Here is a 24,036-nt window from a genome sequence, read left to right as displayed (position 1 = left end):
TATCTGCTTAATATACTCTGGGATATATCCAGGCATTGCATTAAGCTATACAGGACTAAAGGCCCTCATTCTTATTCTGGGCTCCCTGTGTTTGGATTGTTTAAATGATCTGTCCATATAGGTTGAGTTAGGTTAGATGCTATAGAAACTTTAAGTTCTGGACAAAATAAACCCTTCTTCCTTTGGTCTCAAAGATTAGATGAGGTTCTAAAATATAGATAATATCTTCCTTACCCCTGTATTATGAATTACCTTAATCCCTACTTAATTGACTTCATTCTTAACTCTAAATGCCAGGTTATACATATGTAAAACAGACTCTCAAAATCTAGAAATAATTACCACTGCAGACTATATGTGCCTGCTACAAGAGCTTACAATCTAGTTCTCTGTTTTCTTATAAGCATTTTCTAAAGGAAATCACATAATTGCTCTTTTGTTTCTGACTTATTTTGCCTCACCAAGTGTTCCACAGGTTCATTCAGAATGTTGCATGCCTCACAACTGCGTTCCTTTCTGTAGCAGCACAGTGTTCGATCATATATATATATCGTCGTTCACCAATCTCCTTCTCCGTCAGTGCATCCTTCCACCACCTCCATTCATTAGGGATCATGTATAATGTCCAAAATCAACAGTCCATCAACACTCTCAGTTTTAGATAATTTCATTTTTCCAAGAGAAAGATAACCAATAAACACACGATCACCAAATAGAAAATCTTAACTTCCCCTTAACTCTTGTCTCTCCCCCCATTATTTACCTGTGGTGTTGCTGTGGTACTGTTTTATGTTTTCCTTTTAAACATATCCCATAATATGCATTAGCAGTTTTCCCCCATACCCCAAACTTGTAAACTCTTTGTACAAGATTCATACCTTTGCAGTAGTTCATGCAAGAACTTATTTATATTTGTATTGTTAATTGGTGGACATATGAATCTATATAACCTGTTTCAATCATGTTCACCTTTGATATGGTAATATTACTTATAGACCCACTAGTGAACTGCCTTCACTTCTATCCATTCCCTTATATTTAAGTTCAACCTCATTAGCTAACCGTTTACCCTTCTCTAGCTTCCATATATCTCTAGGTCCTGTATATTCTGTTATAAACCTCTGATTTTACCTTTACCATGGTCATAAAAATGGAATCATACAGTTTCTATCCTTTTGTGTCTGGCTTATTTCACTCAGCATTATGTCCTCAAGGCTTATCCATCTTGTCATGTGCTTCAGGGCATCATTTCATCCTACCGTTGCATAATATTCTATCGTACATATATACCTCATTTTGTTAATCCACTTATCTGTTGATGGGCACTTGGATTGTTTCCATCTTTTAGAGATTGTGAATAGTGCTACTATGAACATTGGTGTACAAATGTCTATTTGTGTCACTGGGTATATACTTAGTGTTGGTATATACCACTGGTGCACATTAGTCCTCATAATAGTGAAAATGAGAGTGAGTGGTTGCAAATGGGGACAGGATGGATTCAAGATACAATTGGAAGTGAAACCATTGGGACATGGTGATGGATGAGGTGAAATGGTGAGGGAGAAGCAGGTATTAGAGCTATCGGGGTTTTTCACCAGTTTTTTTTTTTCATTTTCAAATTCTAAGTTTATTTGTAAATAAGAAATTAGTTTGTGATGTACACTGTCTTTCTCTAAACTATCTGATGCTTAGACCTTTATTTTATGAAGTTTCAAATTCTCATCCTCTTTAGAACATTCCTTAGATCTTAAGGAAAAATGCATTCTTTATTTTCCTTGGCTATGTATAATTTGAATGTGAATGATTTTTTAAAATAGATTTATTCATGCGCCATATAGTCTATCCAAAATGTACAGTCGATGGCTTTTGGTATAATCACATAGTTACGCATTCACCACCAGTCAATCTGAGAACATTCTCATTTCTCCAGGAAAAGAAATAAATCCCATACCCCTATGCATTCACATGGTTATGCATTTACCACACAGTCAATATGAGAACATTCTCATTTCTTTAGAAAATAAAAAATCTCATAGCCCTATTATTTATAGTTAACTTTGATATCATGCCTTTGTTACAACTGATGAAAGAATATTAGAATGTCAGTTAACTATAGATCTTAGTTATGTAGACCATAAAAATACATTAATTGTATTTTTCCTACATACCATCCTATTATTACCACTTTGTAATAGTGATGTACATTTTTTCTAGTTCATGTAAAAACTTTCTTATATTTGTACAATTAACCACAGTCATCATCTGCTATAGGTTTTGCTGTGTTAAGCAGAGCCCCATGTTTTACCCTCTAGCTTTCCTTCTAGTGATATCCATGACCCTAGCCTTCCCCTTTCAACCATATTCACACTCAACATTTTTAGTTATACTTACATAATTATGTTACCATAACATTTTATTGTGCTATCTATTTCTGAACATTTACAATCAACCTTATTAAACATTCTTTGCAGATTAAGCTTCATAAGCCCATTCTCTTCCCTCTTTTATCTCTTGATAACCTGTACTCTAGATTTTAACTCCCAGAGTTTGCTCATTATCATTATTTCATATTAGTGACACCATACTTGTGTCAGGCTTATTTTGCTCAACATAATGTCCTCAAGGTTCATCCATGTTGTTACATACATCAGGACTTCATTCCTCCTTACAGCTGCATAATATTCCATCATATGTATGTACCACAGTTTAACTACTCATCCATTGATGTATACTTGGGCTGTTTCCATCTTTTGGTAATCGTGAATAATACCATTATAAACCTTGGTGTGCAAATGTATATTTTCACGTCCCTGCTTTCAGTTCTGAGTATGTATACCTGATAACAGAATTGCTGGATCATTTGACAATTCTGTATTCAGCTTCCTGAGGAATCGCCAAACTGCCTTCAAGAGCTCTTACCTGGTTTCTGGTAACAGTAATTGCATACATTGAAAGAATGGATTTCAGAAAAGGTCTTAAGAACTCATCTTAAGAAAGATGAACTCACTTCTCCTTTGAGACATTTATGAAAATAATTGAAGAGGGCAATTCAAAATGTGGGCACATAGAAGAGAGCTGGCCTCTTCTTATGGAGGCATAAATCTGGGACATTATTATAGATGACGTTTAAAGGTATGGGAGAGGATAATGCACTTGTAGTAATGATAACACAGTACAAAGAAATCAAGTCCAGGAGAGAGAACCCTGAAGAAAGGGAATAGCAAGTGAAGTTGTACTAAAAGTAGGCCAAGTATATGGGGTTGAGGCACAGAAGACAGGAGAAGAGAAAGAATAATCAATTGGGTCAGATTCTGAGACTAAGTAAAATGAAAAATGCTAAATTATTAATTGAATTTAGCCACAAGGAAATCATTAGTGATGTTGGCAAGAATATGGTTTTATAGAGTGTTGAGGAATGAGGCCTAAATGAGGTAATTGAAGAGTGAAAGACAGGTAAGGAATAGGAACTATGTGAGTACACTTTTATTTTACAGAGTTTAGCTGCTGGGGAGTAGAGAAATAAAAGATGAGGGTGGTTGTTTTTCCTTTAAGGAGAAACTCTGTTATCTTTGAATAGTGTTTTAGTTTTCTTGGCTATTCAAGCAAATACCATGCAGTAGATTGGCTTTTAAACAATGGAAGGTTATTAGCGCATGTTTTTGAGACTAGGAAAACATTCAAATCAAGGTGTCATCAAGGCAATGCTTTCTTCCTGAAGACGGGTATTATAGGGTACTTGCCAGTGATCCTTAGTCCTGGGCTCCACTCTCACATGGTAACGCACATGATAGCCTTTCCTGGCCTTTCCTTTCTCTTCCAGGTTCCGTTGACCTTCAGCTTTCTGGCTTTCTCTGTTTGTAAAGGACTCCAGTAATAGGATTAAGAGCCATCCTGATTCGGTTAGGCCATACCTAAACTGAAGTGACCTTATGAGAAGTCCTACTTACCGTGGGTTAACACCTATAGGAATGGATTAAGGTTAAAAACTTATTTTTCTGGAATACGTAGGTCCAAGCCTACACAAATAGAGACTCAAAGCATTCAGTGGAGAGGGAGAGATGGAAAATTCAAGAAAAATATAGATGAATTGATTGAAGCACCCAAGAAAGAGGAGAACATAGAGTCTACAGATAAGAATATTGTGATTTGACAGTTATCAAAATTGGAGGAAGTAAAATATTCCTCTCACTGATCCTACAGGATGATAATGATGGTAACAACCTCATGCCTGATTTGCTTGATAGATTGTTAATACAGGTCCATACTGAAAAGCATGGAGAGACACGATTCAGAGAGCTGGCAGCAGATAGTTCTTTGTTCATCTTTTATGAGAAAGCAGGCCAAAATGCTGCAAGTCTGACTCTCCAGACACATCTGGAAATGGAGAAAGTCTTCATACCTCTTTCTAGTGAGAAATGAAAACTCATTTAAATAACAGACAAAGCAGAAAATCTTGCTGCTACAGAGGCGTTATTAATCAGAGCTTCTTAAAACCCTAAAAGGAATAAATATAGGAAATGTCAGAATGAGAATAGATACTGATGTCTGTTCCATGTCAAACGAAGTAGTTTAAATTTTGTCTCAAGTTTAGAATTTTTAGAGGTGGCTAAGCAAAGGAATTGGTAATCAATGTGTGTAACATGGGAACCTCCCAAGCACATTTGTTTTGAAATTTGGAATCTGGCTTTAAAAGGGTATTTCATGAGCTGTATAGACTTTATTCTCAAATGGCGCTCATGTTTTTCCTCTCAGTCTATTTCATAGAGGTGTTTGAGGGACTCAGCTTCTCCAACTATCACTCCCTCTACTTTTGTTACTTGTTCTCTTATATGTTAATATGTAGTTATTTGATACTTTTTTCAAGAATTTTGATGAAGAACATCTTAATTAAGATATTTTTGGAGTTCTGTTCATTTCTTTGAGGCTGACCACACATCCCTCCTTATTTAAGCAATAATAAATAATATATGTTTAGCCTAAATTGTAGCATGGCCTCTAGAAGGTACAAATGTGTTCTAAGAAATATACATATATTGTGAGTTCTATATTTGAAAACAATACATTTCATTCATGTATTTATTCAACAAATATTTATTTATTTACTTTGTGGTAAGCACTTCATTATACTTCATTTATACCAATAAACAATAATGGTCTCTGACCTCATGAGACAGCTAATCTAGTGAGGGAGTCTGGATTTAAACAAATAACCACACAAACATAAATATAGTAATAGCAAATGCTATGGAGAAAAAATACAGACTGCTATGACATTATATGACAGACACAGCCTAAGGTGCTTGGAAAGGCCTCCCTGAGGAGCTGACATTTAAACTGATACAAGAAGGGTACTTAGGAATCGGCCCAGTGAAGGTGTAGCAGAAAGAGAGGTGTATTGAAAGTAAGAAGTAGTGTACTTTGTGCTCTGCACAGAACTGTGAGGTGAGAAGCTTGACCTGTTTGAAGAAGGGATGGATGGGCCAGATGGACTGGAGCAAGCCAGAGGAAGAGCTCCTGAGTGAGATAAGGCTGGAGTTTAGGTAGCCAAAAATCGCAGTTATCCTTGGAGCAGTGCTAGAGGGTCTAAGGAACAGCTATGATCAGATTTGTATTTTAAAAAATTCACTCTGATACCTGGGTGGAGAAGTTATTCTCTAGGGCAGGGTCATAAACATTTTTATGAAAGTCTAGATAATAAATATTTCAGGTTTTGCAGGCTATGTGGTCTTTTGCAACTACTGAACTATACTATATAGTCTGAAAGGCCCTGGGCAATACATAAGCAAATGAACCTGGCTATGTTCCAATAAAACTTTGTTTTTAGACTGAAATTTGAATTTATATAACTTTCAGGTTTCACGAAATACCATCTTTTGATTTTTTAAATCATTTAAATATGTAAAAACTGTTCTTACCCTACAGGCTATAGAAAGATGGATGGTGGGGCGAGATTTGCTTATGGGCCCAAGTTTTACTGATTCTTGTTCTAGGATTATAGATCTTAATACTCTGAACTTTACTGCTCAGCCTCTCAAATGATATTTTAGCTCTGCTATTACATGTTTCTTAAGATGTCCACATTTTTTCCAACAGTCTCGTGAAGATGTGACCAATATTGAACTTTTAAATAGCAAAATAACCTCTCCTTTTCTGTTTCTTTATTTCAGTGTACATTTTCCATTTGAAAAGCATGTAACATGACTGACCCATTGTATTTTTTATCCACAGGCTTTCTTTTTTTAAATAATGGGTAATTTTATATTTTCCTGGTTTCCAAAGTGTTATAACTTGTTGTTTTCTTTCAAATCTCACAAAGAGTTTTTCGTCTTTTCTTTACCTGGTAATAGTTCTTCTAAAATTGAATTCTGGCATTCTAAATAAAAAATTATTCAAACATGGAAAAAAAAACAAAGTTAAAAAATATCGAAAGCATCAGAATTGCATGCAAACATCTGTCGTGTGATTGGATAAAATACTTTGTTTACATCAAGACAACAGTCATATAATTTTGCATCTAAAAAAACACATCATTGTGACTTGAAAGGAAATTTCTGTTTTTTTTGTTTGTTTTGTTTTTGTAGTGAACTATTCAGGCAGCTCTCCCAAAGATGCTAGAAAGCATTTTGGAGTGGGTCTAGTACAGACAAACCCAACTCAAACCCCATCTGACCCTTAATAGGTACATAATATTGGGCAATTTGATTAACTTCTTCAAACCTAAGTGTCCTTGAGGCATCTAATACAAAATACCTGGTCAAAGAACGGGAATGCCTATTCACCTTTCTTCCACTTTAAGTGTAATGTTTTATTGCATGGAAGTAGTCATGTTGAAAGATTGTAGGGGATCCACAATTGTATTTTTTGGCTGGGGGATTATTGGGTTTTCATTTGAACCTATTGCACATAAAAAGTAAAAAAATTTTTAAACTAGCAGTATTCTCAAAATTGAACTAATGTACATTTAAAGTATGATATGGGTGATCTTTCATTAATATTTCCTTGCCTTGTTTATTTTAATTCTGAAAACTTAGGTTTGACAGTCCTCTGGAAGACCTAGCTCATAGTGACTCTCACCCACCTGCAACTCTGAAGTTTTAAATATTGGTAGCCAAGTAGCCACATTTTGTAAAATGCCAACTACTTATTATAAGTAGAGTTTTTCTTTCTTGATATGTCTAAAATTTAATGGTGAGCTTAAATACTAAAACTATCTGTTTGACTAAAAAAAGAAAAAGATATAGATTACAGGACTAGCATCGTTAATATATAAAAAATAATGCTTGGCCCTCATCCTTGTAACATTGCTTTACGCTGCTTTCATATTGTTTTTTTTTTTTTCCTATTTGTTTAGTGTATAATATAAAAAGTCAGAAAATCTATGGCTTTTGTTTATTCAGTTTGTGTTTTGGAAAGCCAACATTCTGAGTTAATCTTAAAACTACGTTTTTTAAAAAAAGTATTGACTTCTAAGAAAGAGAGAGATCATAATATGTTGCTAGGTGCCCAAAGATATTCTAAGAATATTTAGGTCAGTAACTCTGTGTTTTAGATTTTGCTCTATTCTGCTGATGCTAAGTTCTTTTACATTATTATTTGTGCTACAATGTGATGGAAGAAATTCATTGTTCCCTTTTCCTGGAGAAGGATAATTTAGCTGATTTTTTTTAATAGAATAAGTTTCTAGTTATTATTATTAGCCATTACTTCCCCCAAATAGTAGCCATCGACTCAAAGATGCAGAGTAATTCAGAAACTGAATGCTTGGTAACTTTATTCTTCCTCTTCGCATGACCCACTTACTACTTGCCCAGGTTTGGTACATAATTACTTTGTGTTGGAAGTGACCACTTGTAGATTTCTGAAAGTATAAGTAGAATGTTTATTAATAACTTGTGTACTTATGTGAAGAAGAGAGAGACTACAGATTTCACATTGTTCATGTAGACTTTTTATTTCACTTAATAAAATTGAAATTTTCAGTTCCAATTTGATAAGTTTCAAAACCATTACAGTCCTAACAATAGAGTGCCAATTCCTGTTTAAGTAAACGATTACTTAATTGTTTTAAGTAATTACAGTTCTGAAAATAAACTTTCAAACCAGCATTTTGAATCTTTACTGAGCTTCTGAAATAGAAATATGAAACATCAGCAGAGAAGGCAATGTTTTAGTCATATTCACTGTAATCTCTGTTTTTACAGTGATGCTTGTCTTCCCCAAGTAACATTCTCTCAGTATCGTTAAACAGTTAATATGTAGTGCTGCTTCTGAATAGGGAGTCAGTTAGTTGTTCCTGCTTTTCCTGAAAACACTTGTATCATTAAAATGTCAGGCTCTCGATGTATATCATTTCTAAGGTAACATAAAGAGACTTTTTGGAAAAATCATCTATCTTTTTTTCTTTTGCTACTTATAGAAATTCATACTTCATGTTTAGATTTATTTCCTTCTTGGTTGCTGGCAAACCAGTCTTCATATGTGTATTGTTATATGACTCTGATTTAATTTTAAATAGGATAAGGCACAGTGAATTTAAGTATGTTCAAAGTGTTTGTATCTCAAAAATAAGCTTTTTAGAGGATTATATATCAGATTTTAATTTCTCAGTGAGATCATAGCAACAGTAGATAATGACCTGAATTCCTTTTACACTGACATTTACTACTCTGACATTTCACTTTTATAATGTCTAAATATTAGCATAGGATTGTTGCTATCTTATCTTTAATATCCTACATTTTCTCACTTCCCTTTTTGTTCCTCTCTTCTGTTTTTCTTTTCCTATATACTAGTGGAAACAGCCCCACAAGAAATGTAGTGGCAAGTTCTTTGGAACGTTTTCCAAACTATTCTGCCTTGTCTTCTCCTGCTAAATATAGTGCTGCAGTTGTGAGCAGTGCAGCTGCTACTGTGTCTGCTGTTATTGCTGCAAAAACCAGGTAGAACTACATGTACAATCTGTTTGAATGTGAGCCAGCACTTTTCACTGTCTTAGGAGTCACCTCAAAGAAAACACCACACCCATCTGAAAACAATCACAGCATAGTGAGAGCTCCTAATTGTATTTGTATAATGGATATTTTATCTAGGTTGTGAATATATCCCACTAATATGTATCTGTTGCTGATTTTTAAAAAAAAAACATTCTTTTATCTCTTTTTCATTGCTGTCATGTATTTATGATACTGTGATACACATGGATGTTTTTCTATGCCTACTGACCTTAGGATTTTTTACAGTTTTCAATTTTCGTATCTGGAACAGGACCAAGTGTGAATAAATAGGTATTTTAACTTTGGGTTGGTTTTATTTTCTCCCACAACTTGATTATATTTGAGGATGATCTAAAACCTAGCTACTTTCTTGAGGCACCCTTTCCCCCTAGAAAAAGAGTAAAAAACTTATTGTTTTTGTGGGATTTTTTAAATTTTACATCATTTGTAGTGGCCTTTCAGCTTTAAATGCTTTCTAATGGATTGGCTTGAAAAGTTTTGGTGAAAATTGAATCAATTCCATATTATTGAGTAAAATAATATAATAGACATTTAGCCGTTCTTTTAAGCTCTTTCTAGAAACAGCTTTATTTTCTCTCTCTATCTCACCCACACACTCAAAGGTTATGTTTGAAATCATAGGCCATAAAAGCTACTTTCTGCTCGTGGGTTGTGATTTTTCAACTTAAAACTCTTTCCAAATGCTTGCCAGGCTCTCCACTCCTGAAAAATATAATTTATTCCTGGATGCACTTTCTGTCAGCCCTGTTCCCAAGCCTTTAGCTTTTTCGTATCTCCAGTCCTCAAGGAAATCAGCTGGCTCTATCCATGTTTCGAAAACAAGGTACTGTAGCAGGGAATGTGTGGCAAGTGGTGGATTGCTGTTAAAGCTACTGCTTTCTCTAAGACTTAACCACCATATTAACAGGCCAGCTGAGAAAATCCCATAGCTGATTTGTGCCCAGTTTTGAATTAACTATGACTTCAATGCAGTGCTAACACCCAAGCATGTTATTTTTTGTGATTATTAATTCACCTTTTAATCCTTTATGACATCTTTCATTAGGGCACTTGATTTTCGGTGTGAAATTTTGAGTAGCTGTGCAAATATTTAAATTACATTAGAATTCCATTTTTTATTGCATAGATATACTATACTAGAATAATCAAACGCTTAGTGTGACTTATTTGAAAAAACAAAAAATAGTAAAATAATCAGTTTGGATTGGCTTTTACCGTATGGTTTTTAGATATGGAAGTTTTATTTGGTCAAGCAACTTAATTTTCTCTGTATCTGAGAATTGTTGAAATGCAATATTTAATTTGTCTCCTAAACTTAACAATTATGCCAAAAATTGTCAGGCATAATATAAAAATAAAAATATCCTAAAGGTTTACTAAACTTTACTCACTGAAATAACAGTATAAAATCATTTTTAACAGAATGTAAAATTAACAGAGTATAATTTCATTGCTTATTTTTTCCAAGTACATTATTTACCTTCTGTGTTTCATTCTGGAATCCTTTTTTTTTGTTTTTTTTTTTTAATTTCCAAGTACATTTTAACAAGTAGTTATACAACGGATTTTAAATTTGCTATGGGTTACATTTCTGTGATTTTTCATTTTTTTTCTTGTAGCTGCTCCAAGACACTGGAGACCAGAAGAAATATCAATATATTGATTCAGCAATTATATTCATTTGTTAAATCCTATCTTCTCTATTATACTCTTCCTTTCTCTTTTTTTGTGAAAAATAACATATATACAAAAAAAGCAGTAAATTTCAAAATACATTGCAACAGTTGATTGTAGAACAGATTTCAGAGTTTGGTATGGGTTACAGTTCAACAATTTTAGGTACCTGCTCTAAGGTGCTGGGAACTAAAAGAAATATCAGTGTACTGATTCAGCACTCATACTCATTTGTTAAACCTAACTTTCTCTTTATAACTCCACCATCACCTTTGATCTTTCTTTCACTGTTAAGGAGTATTTGAGCTATGGCCATTCTAACTTTTTCATGTTGGAAGGGGCTGTTTATAATGTGGAATAGGGGGATGGAGCTAGTTGATGTTCTGGAAAGGCTGGCCCCTCTGCATTTCCATTCTAGAATCTTCGAAGGATAATGCTAAAATGTCTACTAAAATGTGACTGTAATTAGTAATAGCCCCATATAATATAGGGGACCATCTATTGATCAGGTGTTTCAAACTACCCTGAAGTTTACAATATTCTGAATTATAATTCTGGGTAACTTTGCTTGTTTTTGTTTGTTTGTTTTTTGTTTTTTTTAAATTCTGGGTAACTTTTAAGGGAGGTATTTAAGCAAAGGGAGAGGTAACACAATACATTTCTCCTCTAAAACATACCTGAAATAATTATGTTTTTGAAGAATTGTGTTAATTGAGCAGAAATCTTTCATTGTTAGGGATAAATCTGCACAGAATCTGAATGCTAACCACATTTGGAGTAAAAGATCCTTTGAAAACCAATGGTTGTTTTGGATCCTCTATAAAAAGTGCCTGTATGCACAAAGTTTTGCATGTTACGGACTCTCTGAAGCTATCCATGAGTCCGCTTCTAGAATATGTTAGCCATTACTATTGCTTTTTATGAACAGCTAGCTCAGAGAGAATAGGGCATAAACAAAATATATTTGATATTTGGGAAAGGGAAATGAAACTTGAGGAGATAAGCTAGGTGGTATTCTGGAAAGCAGGAAAAGAAAACATGGTTTCCTGAGGAGACCTTTGCTAACTCAGTGAGAGGGTACCAAAAAAGAGCAGATGGAAAATAGTGTCCCGAGTTAGTTTATCTCTGGTTTTTGCTTTTGTATGACAGCAATCTTTAAATTTTAGTAAAGTGTAATACCAAACTTGTTTCTTTCCTTATAGATTTAAGATTTTGAATTTTAGTATAGAAACTCCAACTTAAAGAATGTTGCTTAGGAAAATACAAATTTTTTTTATTAACACAGAATTCTGGTGGGAGGGAGATTCATGATGATCCTTTTATATGTACAAGAACAAAAGAGTTCTCATAAATAAAAAATTTGCTTGTGATTATAGTCATTCACTACCACTTCGGGATCTGTATTCTATTATTTCATTTTTTTAAGACAGTAGCTAAAAACTATTTTGTTTAACATTGACAGTATTGCCTGTTTTGTACAATTGGCTTTAAAAAAAATAGACATTATAATTAGTTGAAAATTATTCTTGAGTATTCTTCAAGTTGAAACCTTTTGGGAAAGTGTGTACAAAGAGTACAATAAAAAATTAAAATAATTGTTAGATTATGTGATTCTTATTCCATAGAAATTTTAAGAAATATTGTATGTTATTTAACATTGAGGGGTAGAGGCACAATTGTATCTGGTCTCAAGATCCAGGATCCTAGACTATCCACGAACTATAGTAGAAGCATACTTTTATTTGGTAAATGTACTTATCACTGAACTTATGACTTCTGAACTAGATGTTACATGATATAGAATAATAATCCCTACCATTTCTTGAGCATATACTCTGTGCTAGGCACTGTGCTAAGTACTTTACGTGTATTATCTCATTGTATTTAATTTAACCCTTTTTTAAACTTGGAATAAAGATAGTATTTTTATATTTTTTTACAGATGAGGAAGTTCACCAAGTCCAAGTAACTTACCCCAGGTTACAGATAAAGACCCCAAACTCAGGTAGTTTTTACTGTAGTGGAGGAGAAAAGGCACATAAAGAAGTTACTATTAATAAAACCTGCTTTTACAAGTCAGTGTATAATTATACCATGCAGTTAATATGTGAATTGAAGAAGTGTCTATGCTAGAAGATTCGGTGATTAAATAAAATAATGTTAATTGCTTTAGCTTGGTGCACAGCGCATGATAGATATTATTGTGGGAGTGTGGGGATAGGGCACCTTCTATGTGGAACCTGGAATTCATGTAGTATTGTGGAAAGAAAGTAGGAGTGGCCAGAATATAGTTTGTCTATCATAGTGGTAGGGAGATGTAATTGGGCAGATCTTAGAAGGCTTTGAATGTCAAGCTGAAGGTACTTTAGCTCTCTACCTTCTGAATAGTTAAATCCATTCTACAGCATTTTCATCCTCCGCTGAAGTACCTTCTGGAGACAGGACTTGCACATATGTTGTTGGGAAACCTATTTTTATTCCTTTGGGGAGTTTCTCATATTAGGAGATATTTCCTTTTATTGAACCAAATCTATGTCACCACACATTCAACTCATTGACTCTGGGCGAAAAGAATGTAACCATATACAGTAAATCCACATGGTCAGATATTTGGGGATTGCTGTTTTGCTCCTCCTGGGTTGTCGTTGTTTTTCATTCCCTGGACCAGTATTACCAGTTCCCTCAACAAACTTCATTAGGCTTGGCATTGAATCCCTCTATAATCCTGGTCATTTTCTTCTAAATACATGTGTCTGACAGCTATCCTTGAATTAAAATTTAATCTTTTCAAGTTACTAAATACTAAATGATTATCATTTGGGTTTATTTTTATTTCAGATTATGTTTTTGTTTCATCTAAAACCTCTAGTATGGTTCAGCAATAAATTTCCTTCTCAGAACTGGTATTATATGGATTATTGGCTATTTTTTCAAGTCCAAATGAGTAATTTAATTCTAGAATTGAAATCACCTGTTCTTAAGTATTACTTTTAAAGATCATTTACGTGTGCTGTGTAAAAAATATTGAAGATAAGACTTTTATTTGAATATATTAATTATCCTTTTCCAAATTAAACTCATATTCTGTGCTATACAGTATGCTAAGCACTTTATATATAATTAACTTATGCATAAAGCCTCATGTCTTATAAGCAAAGTATTATCCCTATTTAAAGTTTAGGCAGCTGAGGCTTAGGAATTAAATAATTTGTTCATCACAAAGCTTTTTAAAGGGTGTTCATAACCATATATTATAATGCTTGAACTCTGTTTCCGCAAGTGTGTTTTTTTTTTGGTCTTCTTTTCTGATAATTGTGTGCAACGTTGCTGTTACATAAGCAGTCTTCCACTTTTAATTTATGATAAAAATTATTAAAGTGATTGAACCTTTTGTTGTAAAGTATGTTTTATCATGAGACAGGTTTTAGTTTTTCACTAAATGGATCAAAATTAATAAAGGAAGTTGATGGCTCTTAAACTTGAATTTGAGAGGACAAGAATAGGACCAACATTTCAAGAAAATTAAAGAACCATTTTTTAAAAAAACTATTGAGTGGTGGAAGTGTTCCAGGACTACCTCAGGTTTGATGCTTCACTAGGACTACAGGACTCACCATATTGTAGTTATACTCCTAAGATTTATTACAGTAGAAAAATACAAAGGAAAGTAAGTAAAGGGAAAAGGTGCATCGGAAAAAGTCTGGAGAAAGGCAGGCACAAGTTTCCAGGAGTCTTCTCCAGGGGTGCCTCACAGGATGTGCTTGATTCTGCCAGCAGTGAGTTATTACAAAACATGCGAAAGCATTGTCAACCAGGAGGCTCATCAGAGACTTGGTTCTCAGGTTTTTTTGTTTTGTTTTGGGTACGTAATCCAGGAATCAAACCCGGGTCTCCCGCATGGAAGGCGAGTATTCTACCGCCAAACCATCTGTGCAACCCCCAAGGCTTTTATTAAGGGCTGGTCACATAGGCACCCTGTGTGCAGATATTGAGTATAAACCACATTGTTTATACAAACAGCTTATGCACAATGAACCTTTCATAATTTAGAGAAAGTTTTATATCACTATGGGAAACTGTTTACCGGCCAGGTTCCCAAATGCCAATGAAGGACCAATCTTTCAAGCAAGTCTTCCCAATGATAGGCAGTCTCAGGCCTCCTATGTTCGATGTTACCAGAGATTCAAGAGGCTTTGGGTAAATTAGGTATTCTTGTTCATTTGGTAATCTGGTGGGTGTGATTGAATTAAATTTTTTTTTCATTGACATACCATATACCTAAACAGTATAATTAAGGGTAATTATTTTACTGAAGCCCTATATTTATCAGTCTGTTCTTCCAGGTGTTGATTTCAATAATTGAAGGAATTGAGTTTCTATACATGGAGTTAAGCAATCGTAATTATTATTATTATTGTTATTATTATATTTCACGAGAGGAATAACCACTATTATAGTAGTGTGTCATTCTAAAGAGTATATTTTATATTTGAGCTGCCTGGAATTATTTTTTTAGAAATGCTATAGATGTAAGCATAAATAACATATGACTTGGTAACATTGGCCCATATGATCTTGTAAACTTAACTGCAACCAATCCAGATAAGGTTTCCTGTTAAGCAAATAATTGTGTTTGAGAGAAGACCATAGTAGTCCTGTCTCTTGTTTTCCTGTATTATCAACTCAGAACAGTAGATGGTCTATTAGACTGGGGCTGTTATCTTTTGTGTGCCACTGTGTAGCCATTATCTGACACAGTGTCTGACATAGTAGGTGCTTAAATATTTATTGATTGAACAAATTCAGTGTGTGAATGATAAAGAGAAGTAGTGTTTTGTCAGGAAGCTTAGTTCATAAAATAACAGGAAAATGTGGGAAAAAGGAAACCCCTCTGCTATTCCATTTCATAGAAGTTATCAGGGATAGTCCATTAACTGATTTTTTAAATCTAGGTAACTCTTGAAATGATGCACTAGGGAGGAATAGGGAGAGGAAATTAGCTTATTATTTTAAGGGATTGGTTGTAGAAACTTAAAAAAAAACTTTTATTGTATAATATATATACAAAGCAAATAAAAGAAGAAAGCAATAATTTTCAAGGTACTCTTCAACAAATAGTTACAAGACAGATCCCAGAGCTTATCATGTACTATCATTCCATCATCTCAAATGTAGAAACTTTTTAATAGCCTAATTTCTCATGGTGGACCTTTTAAAGAGAAATTCCAAAGTATAGGGTGAATGTAGTATGACTCTTTCCTTTTATTCTCCTTTTTTAAAAAGATGAAGCCCTCAATTGTGTTTTTGGAAGTTTTCTTTTTTAAAAATTGATTAATTATATTTGTTGTTGTTTTACTTAAAGATTTAAGTAAATCTTAAAGAAAAGATCATTACTAATTTGGAATGCTACCACTTCATCAAAAATGTTTCTTTTATAGCAGCACCCAGGAGCCTTCTCAGCAGTTGATGTCCTCAGTTGCCTCAAGTCGGAGTATGCCGGAGAACCTGGAAAGCACAGGTTCTGCCAGACCAGGGGGAGCCAGCCTCACAACGGCTGCCGCCTTCAAGCCTCTTGGTTCTGCCAATGTTATCAAGTCACCAAGCTGGCAGCAGCCAAATCAAGCAGGTATTTCAAAGAAATCTCTGGCTTCTTGCTTTTTTTAAGGGTAATTATGAAAATGTATTCGATATATAATATGATTTATTGTTAAAACTCATTCTCAATCATTTTAGATTGAGAGGGGACTGTAAAGAATAGCTATTGCTATTTTTCTCTTTGAAGTATTTGTAAACATTCTTTGTGTAGAGTGTGGTACAATTCCCATTTACTGTCCATAACTGTAGTATTGGGCTTTTCCTTTTTTCCCACACTACCCAGGAAACATGTGTTGAATATAAATTGAGTTCTTAATTCTTAAGGAACTATATTGTTGGAAAGTTATCCTTGGGAAATAGGATATTGTAGTTGTAATGATGTGTACAAAATAATTAAAGAGGTATCTATCTATTGAATTAGACAATTATTGAGGAAAAGATCTTGTAATTCTTGTCCTTTGAAGATTTCTGAGGCAGTAGAGGAAAAAGAATGTGGTACTAGAAAAAGAACATTTGCATAGTAGGGTGGAAAGCTTGTACTCTACCTGAAACCTGAGTTCTCATTCATTTTTACAGATAAGTAACTTGAAATAAAGTCGCTTAACCTATTTGGCCCTCAGTTTTCTAATATGCAAATTGAAGAGACTAAATGAGCTCGTGTTTCTTTCAACATGAGCAAAGGTTGTGGTAATATGACTAAAATACCTCTTCGAATGGGAAGAGGGAACTATACTTAAATGTTGCCAGTTCCAAACTCACCCTTCATTTCTTATCACTCTTTACACTCTCCCTGGATGAGCTCTCAGGTTCCATTTTCCTAGTCCCTGATAATTTACTGGGCTTTCTCTTCCTGGACTTGATATCCCCAAACCCATTGACCTGCTTGATGTTTCTAGGTGACCCCTCAAAAGTAGCATGTCTAAAATTGAAAATAGCCTTCTTACCTATCTTTGTGAATGGCATAGACTTAGTCACCAAAACTGGAATGTAAACTTGAGACCTGCTTCACATCCTTTCAGTAACCCACCCCTGATGTTCCACTTCTTAGTATTCTTCAAATATCTCTTCTTCCCTCTGTCTTCAGAAACATTACCTTGTTTCAGGCCTTGGACATTAGCAAATGTCTTCTGACTCCATTTTATATTCCATTCTGCAGCAAGTGAGTGATCTTTGCAAACTCTGATTCATTATATCACTCCTCTGCTTCAGGTGATTCAGTATATCTCCCCATTCCTTAACATGACATTTAAGGCCTTTTTTTATTTTGGCTCCTACTAACTAACTTCTCAACCTCATCTCCTCCTGCTCCTCAATTTATAATCTATGCTATAGCCGTAATGAACCTCTACAACTAGTGAGACACACCATGTTACCATGCTTTGAATGTTCTGGTCTCTCTGCATAGAGTGTACATCTTCTGTTCCTTTATCTAATTTCTAGTCTTTCCACACCAATCTTTGGATGAGTATTGATTAAATGCACAAGGGACTACTTTTCAAAATATAATAACTCTAAGAATCGATCACTTATTTTTCTTTAAAAATATTTTATCATTTGTAACAATGTATTCAGTGTGATCACCACTGGATTTTTAATTTAATTAGAATACGTCTCTGTTTTTCAATTTTCTATAGTGTTTAAATGTATTAGACACTAAATCAGTTCATTTATTTTAAATAAATTATCATTAGAAAAAACTAGTCATATATACATTGTTTTTTGTGTGACATTTTGTATAGTTTTGAATTACAATTACATCTTGTTAAATTTGCAAAGAAACTAGAGTATTTGTGTTGTGAGGGTGGAAAGGATAGCATGTAAGCTGGACTATTTTAAAGGAAAGACTGTTTTATTACTTTTTAACTATGTTTTTAAATAATTTCAGACTTACAGGAAAATTGGAAAAATATTACAAAAACAATACGGGGAACTCCAGTATACCACCTACCCAGATAACCCGGATTCACTCAACTTTGCCAAATTTGTTATATCATTCTACCTAACAGTCTGTCTGTCTATGTATCTTATTTTCTAGACATTCCAGAGTAAATTGCATGCACCATGTTCCTTTAACTCTTAATGCTTCCATGTATGTTATCTGAGAGTAAACTGCATACATTATGTTCCTTTAACACTTAATGCTTCCATGTATATTATCTAAGAATACGGATATTCATTCATATAACCACATTAAGTGCAGTTATCAAGTTCAAGAAATTTAACACTGATATAAAGCATGCAGTCTATATTCCAATTTTTCAATTGTCTCAATTATTCTATTACTTTGAAAGTTTAAAATATTTCAATATCATTAGCCTCTGAAATTTCTGGACTGTTTATTAGCTTAGCAAGACCAATTATTCTCTTGAAAAGAAAAATGCTGACCAAGCTCAGCCCTATCCATTTTTTGGATATTTCCATTTATGTAAACCCTACTTATGACAGTGAGATTAGCTATAATTGTTTTGTATGTGCATTGTAATACTGAAAGTAACTTTCAGAACAGGAAAATGTTTCTTAAAACAGTTCTTCAAGGAAAAGACTAACTTTCTGAGTTAAAAGCTTTAAAGAGAGCACAAAGAAAATGCACTGCAGAGGGAAAAAGTACTAGTACTGCTTATGGGAATTCAGATACTCACATCCCTTTGCCTGTTAAAATGAAAAGAAATAATTTCAATTCATGTTGGGATCTCTGGAGAGTGCAGTACAGCAAAATTGCCTCAAGAGGGCGATGGAGTCCTTTCTTCTCTGAGGCTAATTTGTTATAATAGTCAAAGCAAGCAAATAACAATAATCATGATTCAGATATTTAGTATTTAAAACATTTTCATTTTTTTTCAGAAAATATAAGTGAATTTAATGTGAGTAAAGCTATAACAGCACAAAACATTATGCATTATATGGCATTATATAAAACATCACATTTTAAAAATAAAATGTTTATTTCCATTGTGAAGTCATGATTGAATTAAATCATGATGCTCAGCTCAAATCAAAATATTTCTTGTTCTACTGCTATTTGTCTTGCTCTGTGTGATATAAACCGGCATTTAATGAGTTATTGTATTATATAGAAGTTACTTTCATTTTACACTATTTAGTAAAAACCCTCTGTATAAGTATAGAATTACCAGCATCCACTCAAAATTTTTTATTCTGCCCTACCCGATTAAAAAAAAAAGCAACTTAAAACCTACTCTGATTTAGTCTTTGATAAATAGTTTCAAAAACTTCCTAATGCACCTGTAAAGGTTTGGTTGTCTTTTGTTGTTTTTGGTTTTGAAGGAATAGCTGTCTCATTATGGGTTTTTCTGTTCCTTTCAATTCACCTATGACAGCTATAGTAATAATTTAAGGGATGCACAAGCTAGAACGTGAGCTCATGGGCCCAAATGGACTTGGACAAAGCATTTAAGAAATGTAACATTGCTTTTATCCCTTATGATAATTTATAATTGTGCTCCAGTGCCAGTAAAAAAGGAAAAAAAAAATTGATCCTTCTCTCTTCCTCCTCCCTCCCCAAAGATCACCAAAAAATGACTGTTAGGCGTAATGTTATTTTTGATCAATTCCTACAGATGGTGGTGGAGATCGGAATCACTAAACTGAAGTCTGTGACCCACTAGTTGATCCTGAACTCAGTTTAATAAATGATAGACAGCATTTTGAAAGAATGAAATACAATAGAGTAGAAAATATCTGAATATATTTCACACATTTGAGAGTCCTCATTTTGCAAAAACTTTTCATTTATATATATATATATATGTATATAAATAAGTGTGTATGTATATACACATACAGACACATGCATACATATATTTTGGATTGGAAGGTAAAGTGTGTTTCTTAGTATGTATTACAATGAAAAGAGAAAGCTTGAAAATGCTGATCTAAATAATATTTCGATCTCGCTTCTATGTTTTGGGTGATAGCTAATACAGCTTTGAAATGATGGGCCAAGAAAAAGATTGCATTGAAAGGGCTGATTGAAATTTTAAGACCTTCCACTGTATTCTAAACCTATCGTGGGTTTCTATTACCTCCACTAAAGTCCTGACTTTAAATCTTAGATCATTTCTCTTGTGGTGTTATATATCCTCTGTACCCAGAAGTCTTTCAAGAGCTCAGTAATGCTATACCGGTTGATAAATAGGAACTAGGTGTGTATGTAAGCATTATAGCTTAGATTGGATCATCTTCTTTTTCTCAGGCATATAGTTTAACATACACCTCCACATACACACAAGCTTGCCAGTGATTGACAAAGAGCTAAACATTTAGGATGCAAAATGATTAAAAGTTCAAAGCCTGGATGAAAGTATTAAGATAAAAAAGAAGTTAGAATTTATGTAAGCTAGCAATACTAATTCCTTCTTGTCCTGTATCTTTGGTGATACTTTCATGATTAGGATACAATAATCCTTTTAGAAACATTGACTTGAATCTGGAAAAATATTTAAACGGTGAGATTTTTCTTGTTATTTTTCAGAATTAGGGTTGTATACTTTTTAAACTTCTATTTGAATTCATTGTTTATTTGTTATATTTTAATGAACTATAATTACTTGAATTGTATTCACACTATATTTGCTGATAGATTTCTTTATGCATGAAACTCATGATATATATAATTAATATACGGTTAGATAAGTATATTCAAAACTTTTGTAAATATAGTGGTAAAGGTTTAAAAATATATTTCTTTGTGTTACACAGTCCTTTTTGTTAGGTGACCTCATTTGCCTCGTAATGTTCTTCCTAGCCTCTGTTTAAATTATGGATACCAAATTAGGTAAATTTAGTTCGTTAAATGACACATAAAATGTTATCTTATAAAATATAGTTATACTTTTCACAAATCCAGTTGTGACGAGGCATTATATGTTGGGCGTGCATCAGTTTGATCATATACAAGGTGAGAATGATTAATACATTTAACTAAAAGCAGTGCCTCACTAGATCAGACCTATTGTTCACTGAAATCAGTTTTCTGACTGATGGTGGCTCTGAAGGGTAGGAATGACTGCCCTCTGGGGTATGAATTTTAGAAGGTTAGAGATGTTCCCCACATGGAGCATTTTTGAGCCTCCAATTTCTTCATCTATTAAAACAGGATCTAAAAAAGCCTCTTATGGCATTGTTGTGAAGATTAAATAATATAATATCTATCAAAGTACCTGAAAGATAGAGGATACTCAAGAAAGACTAGATTTCTATTCTTTATTCCTTTTGCTAATAGCGTTCATAACTTATACTAATACCTTCTAACAAAACAGTCCTTATGTGGTTTCCCTGCTTGAAAATGTTTGAGCCTTTCTGCCACACACAAGTTAAATGTCTCGTTTCTTAACAGGGCTTATAGTCCCCTTATAACTTATGCCAGCCTTCTTTTCCAGCTTCATCTTGTAATATTTTCCCCTCATGTTTCCTATACTTCAGTTATACTAAAGTTCATGAGTTCATACCATTCCTTGGGCACACACCCCTGTGTTTTGTATAAGCTACTCCTTTTATGTGAAGTGCTTTTCCATATCTCTACCCCTTAGAAACTTGTCTTCACCCTTGAAGAAGACCAATTATCACCTCCTTTGTGAAGCTTTCTAAATCCTTCCAAGTATTTACCTGTTTGTTTTTTTGTCTGTGCTCCTACAAAATTTTGATAGTGGCTTTCTCATAGCATTCATCAGGTTTATTTTAATCAAGTACATATGTATCTTTTACTTGTCTCCTTCAGGACAAGACCAAGTCTTACTAATCTTAATTTAATAGTACCCAAACAATACCTGGCATAATTTATTGGTCTTCTGTAAATGTCAGTGAATGAGTAAGTAAGTGGGGAAATAGGTCAGTTTGTCTTATTTTGAACATTTTCCTGTGATTTAACTGAAACACAGTTTACTTGCCAAGGAAGTAAAGGCTGCCATAGGAGTTAAAGTTATGAACACAAGCCGTACCATAGCTAGTACAATATTATTTATTTCCAGTAATTAAACTGTTATTAATAATAAAAAAATCTGAAGTGTTGTGATAAGAACTTTTTTCCTAAAAAATATGGGAATTTGTGACATGTAGAGGATAAAGCAGTGAGTTGCAGAGGAAGTATTAGGGATATTATTTGTCAATGTAGATGCAAAGCACCAGTAAAGAACATAGAAATAAGCAAAAAAAAGTGCAACGAAGAGTTAAAAATCAGATTATAGGTCCAGGTCAGAAGATGTAGAAATCTGGATCAATGGAAAGAAATAAAGAGGCTTGGATGAAATTCCAAAGATACAATGTTGAGGTAGAAATTTATTTTTAAATAGTGGTTTATAGTTGAGTCTGATTTTATGTAGGAATAAAATTGTAATGTTTGTTTCTAAAGTAAACTTATACATAGTCAGTGGCTCCTGGACATTTTTAGGAAGAGGCCAAATTGGAAAGGGAACAACATATTCAAAAGTTCTGAAAGAACTTACCTTCTTGAAGGAAGATTTGTTCATTATATTCATTATGTTTAGTGGCCAAAGAGAAAGAAATCTGCATGGGTTAATGGGGGGCTGGCCAGAAAGGGCTTTGAATGTAAGGTCTTATGAACTTAATATTGTAAGGAAAATATTATAAGATTTTTTAGATGGGTGGTGGAACAATCAGATTTGCATTATTAAAAGATCATTCTGCTTTGATTTGTTTAAAAGATCATTATGGGACGGTGCAACAATGGCTCAATGGCAGAATTCTCACCTGCCATGCCAGAGACCCAGGTTCGATTCTCAGACCTGCCTGTGCCAAAAAAAATATCATTATGACTCTGGTATAGAGATTATGATTGCAGTCCAGGAGACTGTTGTGATAATCCATTCTAGAGATAATGAATATTACCCTGGGCAGTTGTAGTGGGAAAGGAGAAACTCCATGAGCAAGAGAACTGGAAGGTACTTACACTTTAATGTGATTTTGAGGCAGTTTTTACTGTTGCTCCACTAGGAACCCTAACTCCTTATGGAGTACTTGTGTGTCTTCCGTTAAAATGCTAGGAGAAGATTGTATTCAGCATAGAGAAATTATACTTGGTTAGAAAATTGGATATATATCATTCGTTTTTTTATGTAATGTATTAAATTGTAAGTGTAAATCAGAAGAATTTCTTCCTTAATGTACTTGAGAAATAGGCTGAATTTTACTATTTTAAGTTACCTACTCTCTTTATGCAAGTTATCCTGTAGTGAGTGCATTTATTTTCCTTAAGTAAACATTTTCTAAATGTTGACTATCTTTTCATTAGTCAATGACTATATTCATTTTCAATATAATATTGGTGGCTTTGGCATGATTCTCATTGCATTAGTTTTATTTGCAGGGAGTACTTGTACTACATGCTGTCATATAATAAAGATTATGAAATGGAAAAAGAGTTCCTTCCAAAACAAAATAAGAAACTCTAGAGACCCATTGGTCAAAAATTAAATACTCACATTGTTACTTGCATGTAGTTCAAAGCTTTAAATCCATAGACTTTAAAAAAAAAAAATCATTAACTAAAAGTTTTTTTTCTTTTCTGCTTCAAAATATGTTAATTTTGAGAGCATCTGTAATATTCAATAAATGTATTTACATTATGATATATTGAATAAATAACATAATTTCTTGCTCAAAAAATCATTGAGCTAATACTAATATTCTATTTTCTTTAGGAAACAGTGTCACTTTTTTTCATAGAGCCATTTAAAATGAAAAGCTTTTACGTTTTCTTTCATAGTAGTTAATA

General features: G+C 33.6%; 1 protein-coding gene across 14 annotated transcripts in view; it reads left to right on the top strand.

Moving 5' to 3' along the window:
- PDLIM5 (PDZ and LIM domain 5) overlaps nt 1-24,036 on the top strand; it is a 241,396-nt gene that overhangs the window by 155,445 nt on the left and 61,915 nt on the right. For 10 of the 14 annotated variants that reach the window (XM_077142839.1, XM_077142838.1, XM_077142837.1 and 7 more), the window contains one exon: nt 16,130-16,317. In XM_077142839.1, the coding sequence (XP_076998954.1) occupies nt 16,130-16,317 (188 nt within the window). Of the gene's footprint in view, nt 1-7,467; nt 7,815-8,927; nt 8,943-12,633; nt 12,697-16,129; nt 16,318-24,036 lie in introns of those variants that run through there. The other 4 variants (XM_077142841.1, XM_077142840.1, XM_077142843.1 and 1 more) reach the window with 4 other exon arrangements.

This window comes from Tamandua tetradactyla, chromosome 24 (assembly GCF_023851605.1).
Source record: "Tamandua tetradactyla isolate mTamTet1 chromosome 24, mTamTet1.pri, whole genome shotgun sequence".
In the NCBI taxonomy this organism is placed as follows: Eukaryota; Metazoa; Chordata; class Mammalia; order Pilosa; family Myrmecophagidae; genus Tamandua; species Tamandua tetradactyla.
The sequence above is the reverse complement of the archived record's forward strand: the minus strand, read 5'-3'. Positions and strand labels throughout refer to the sequence as shown.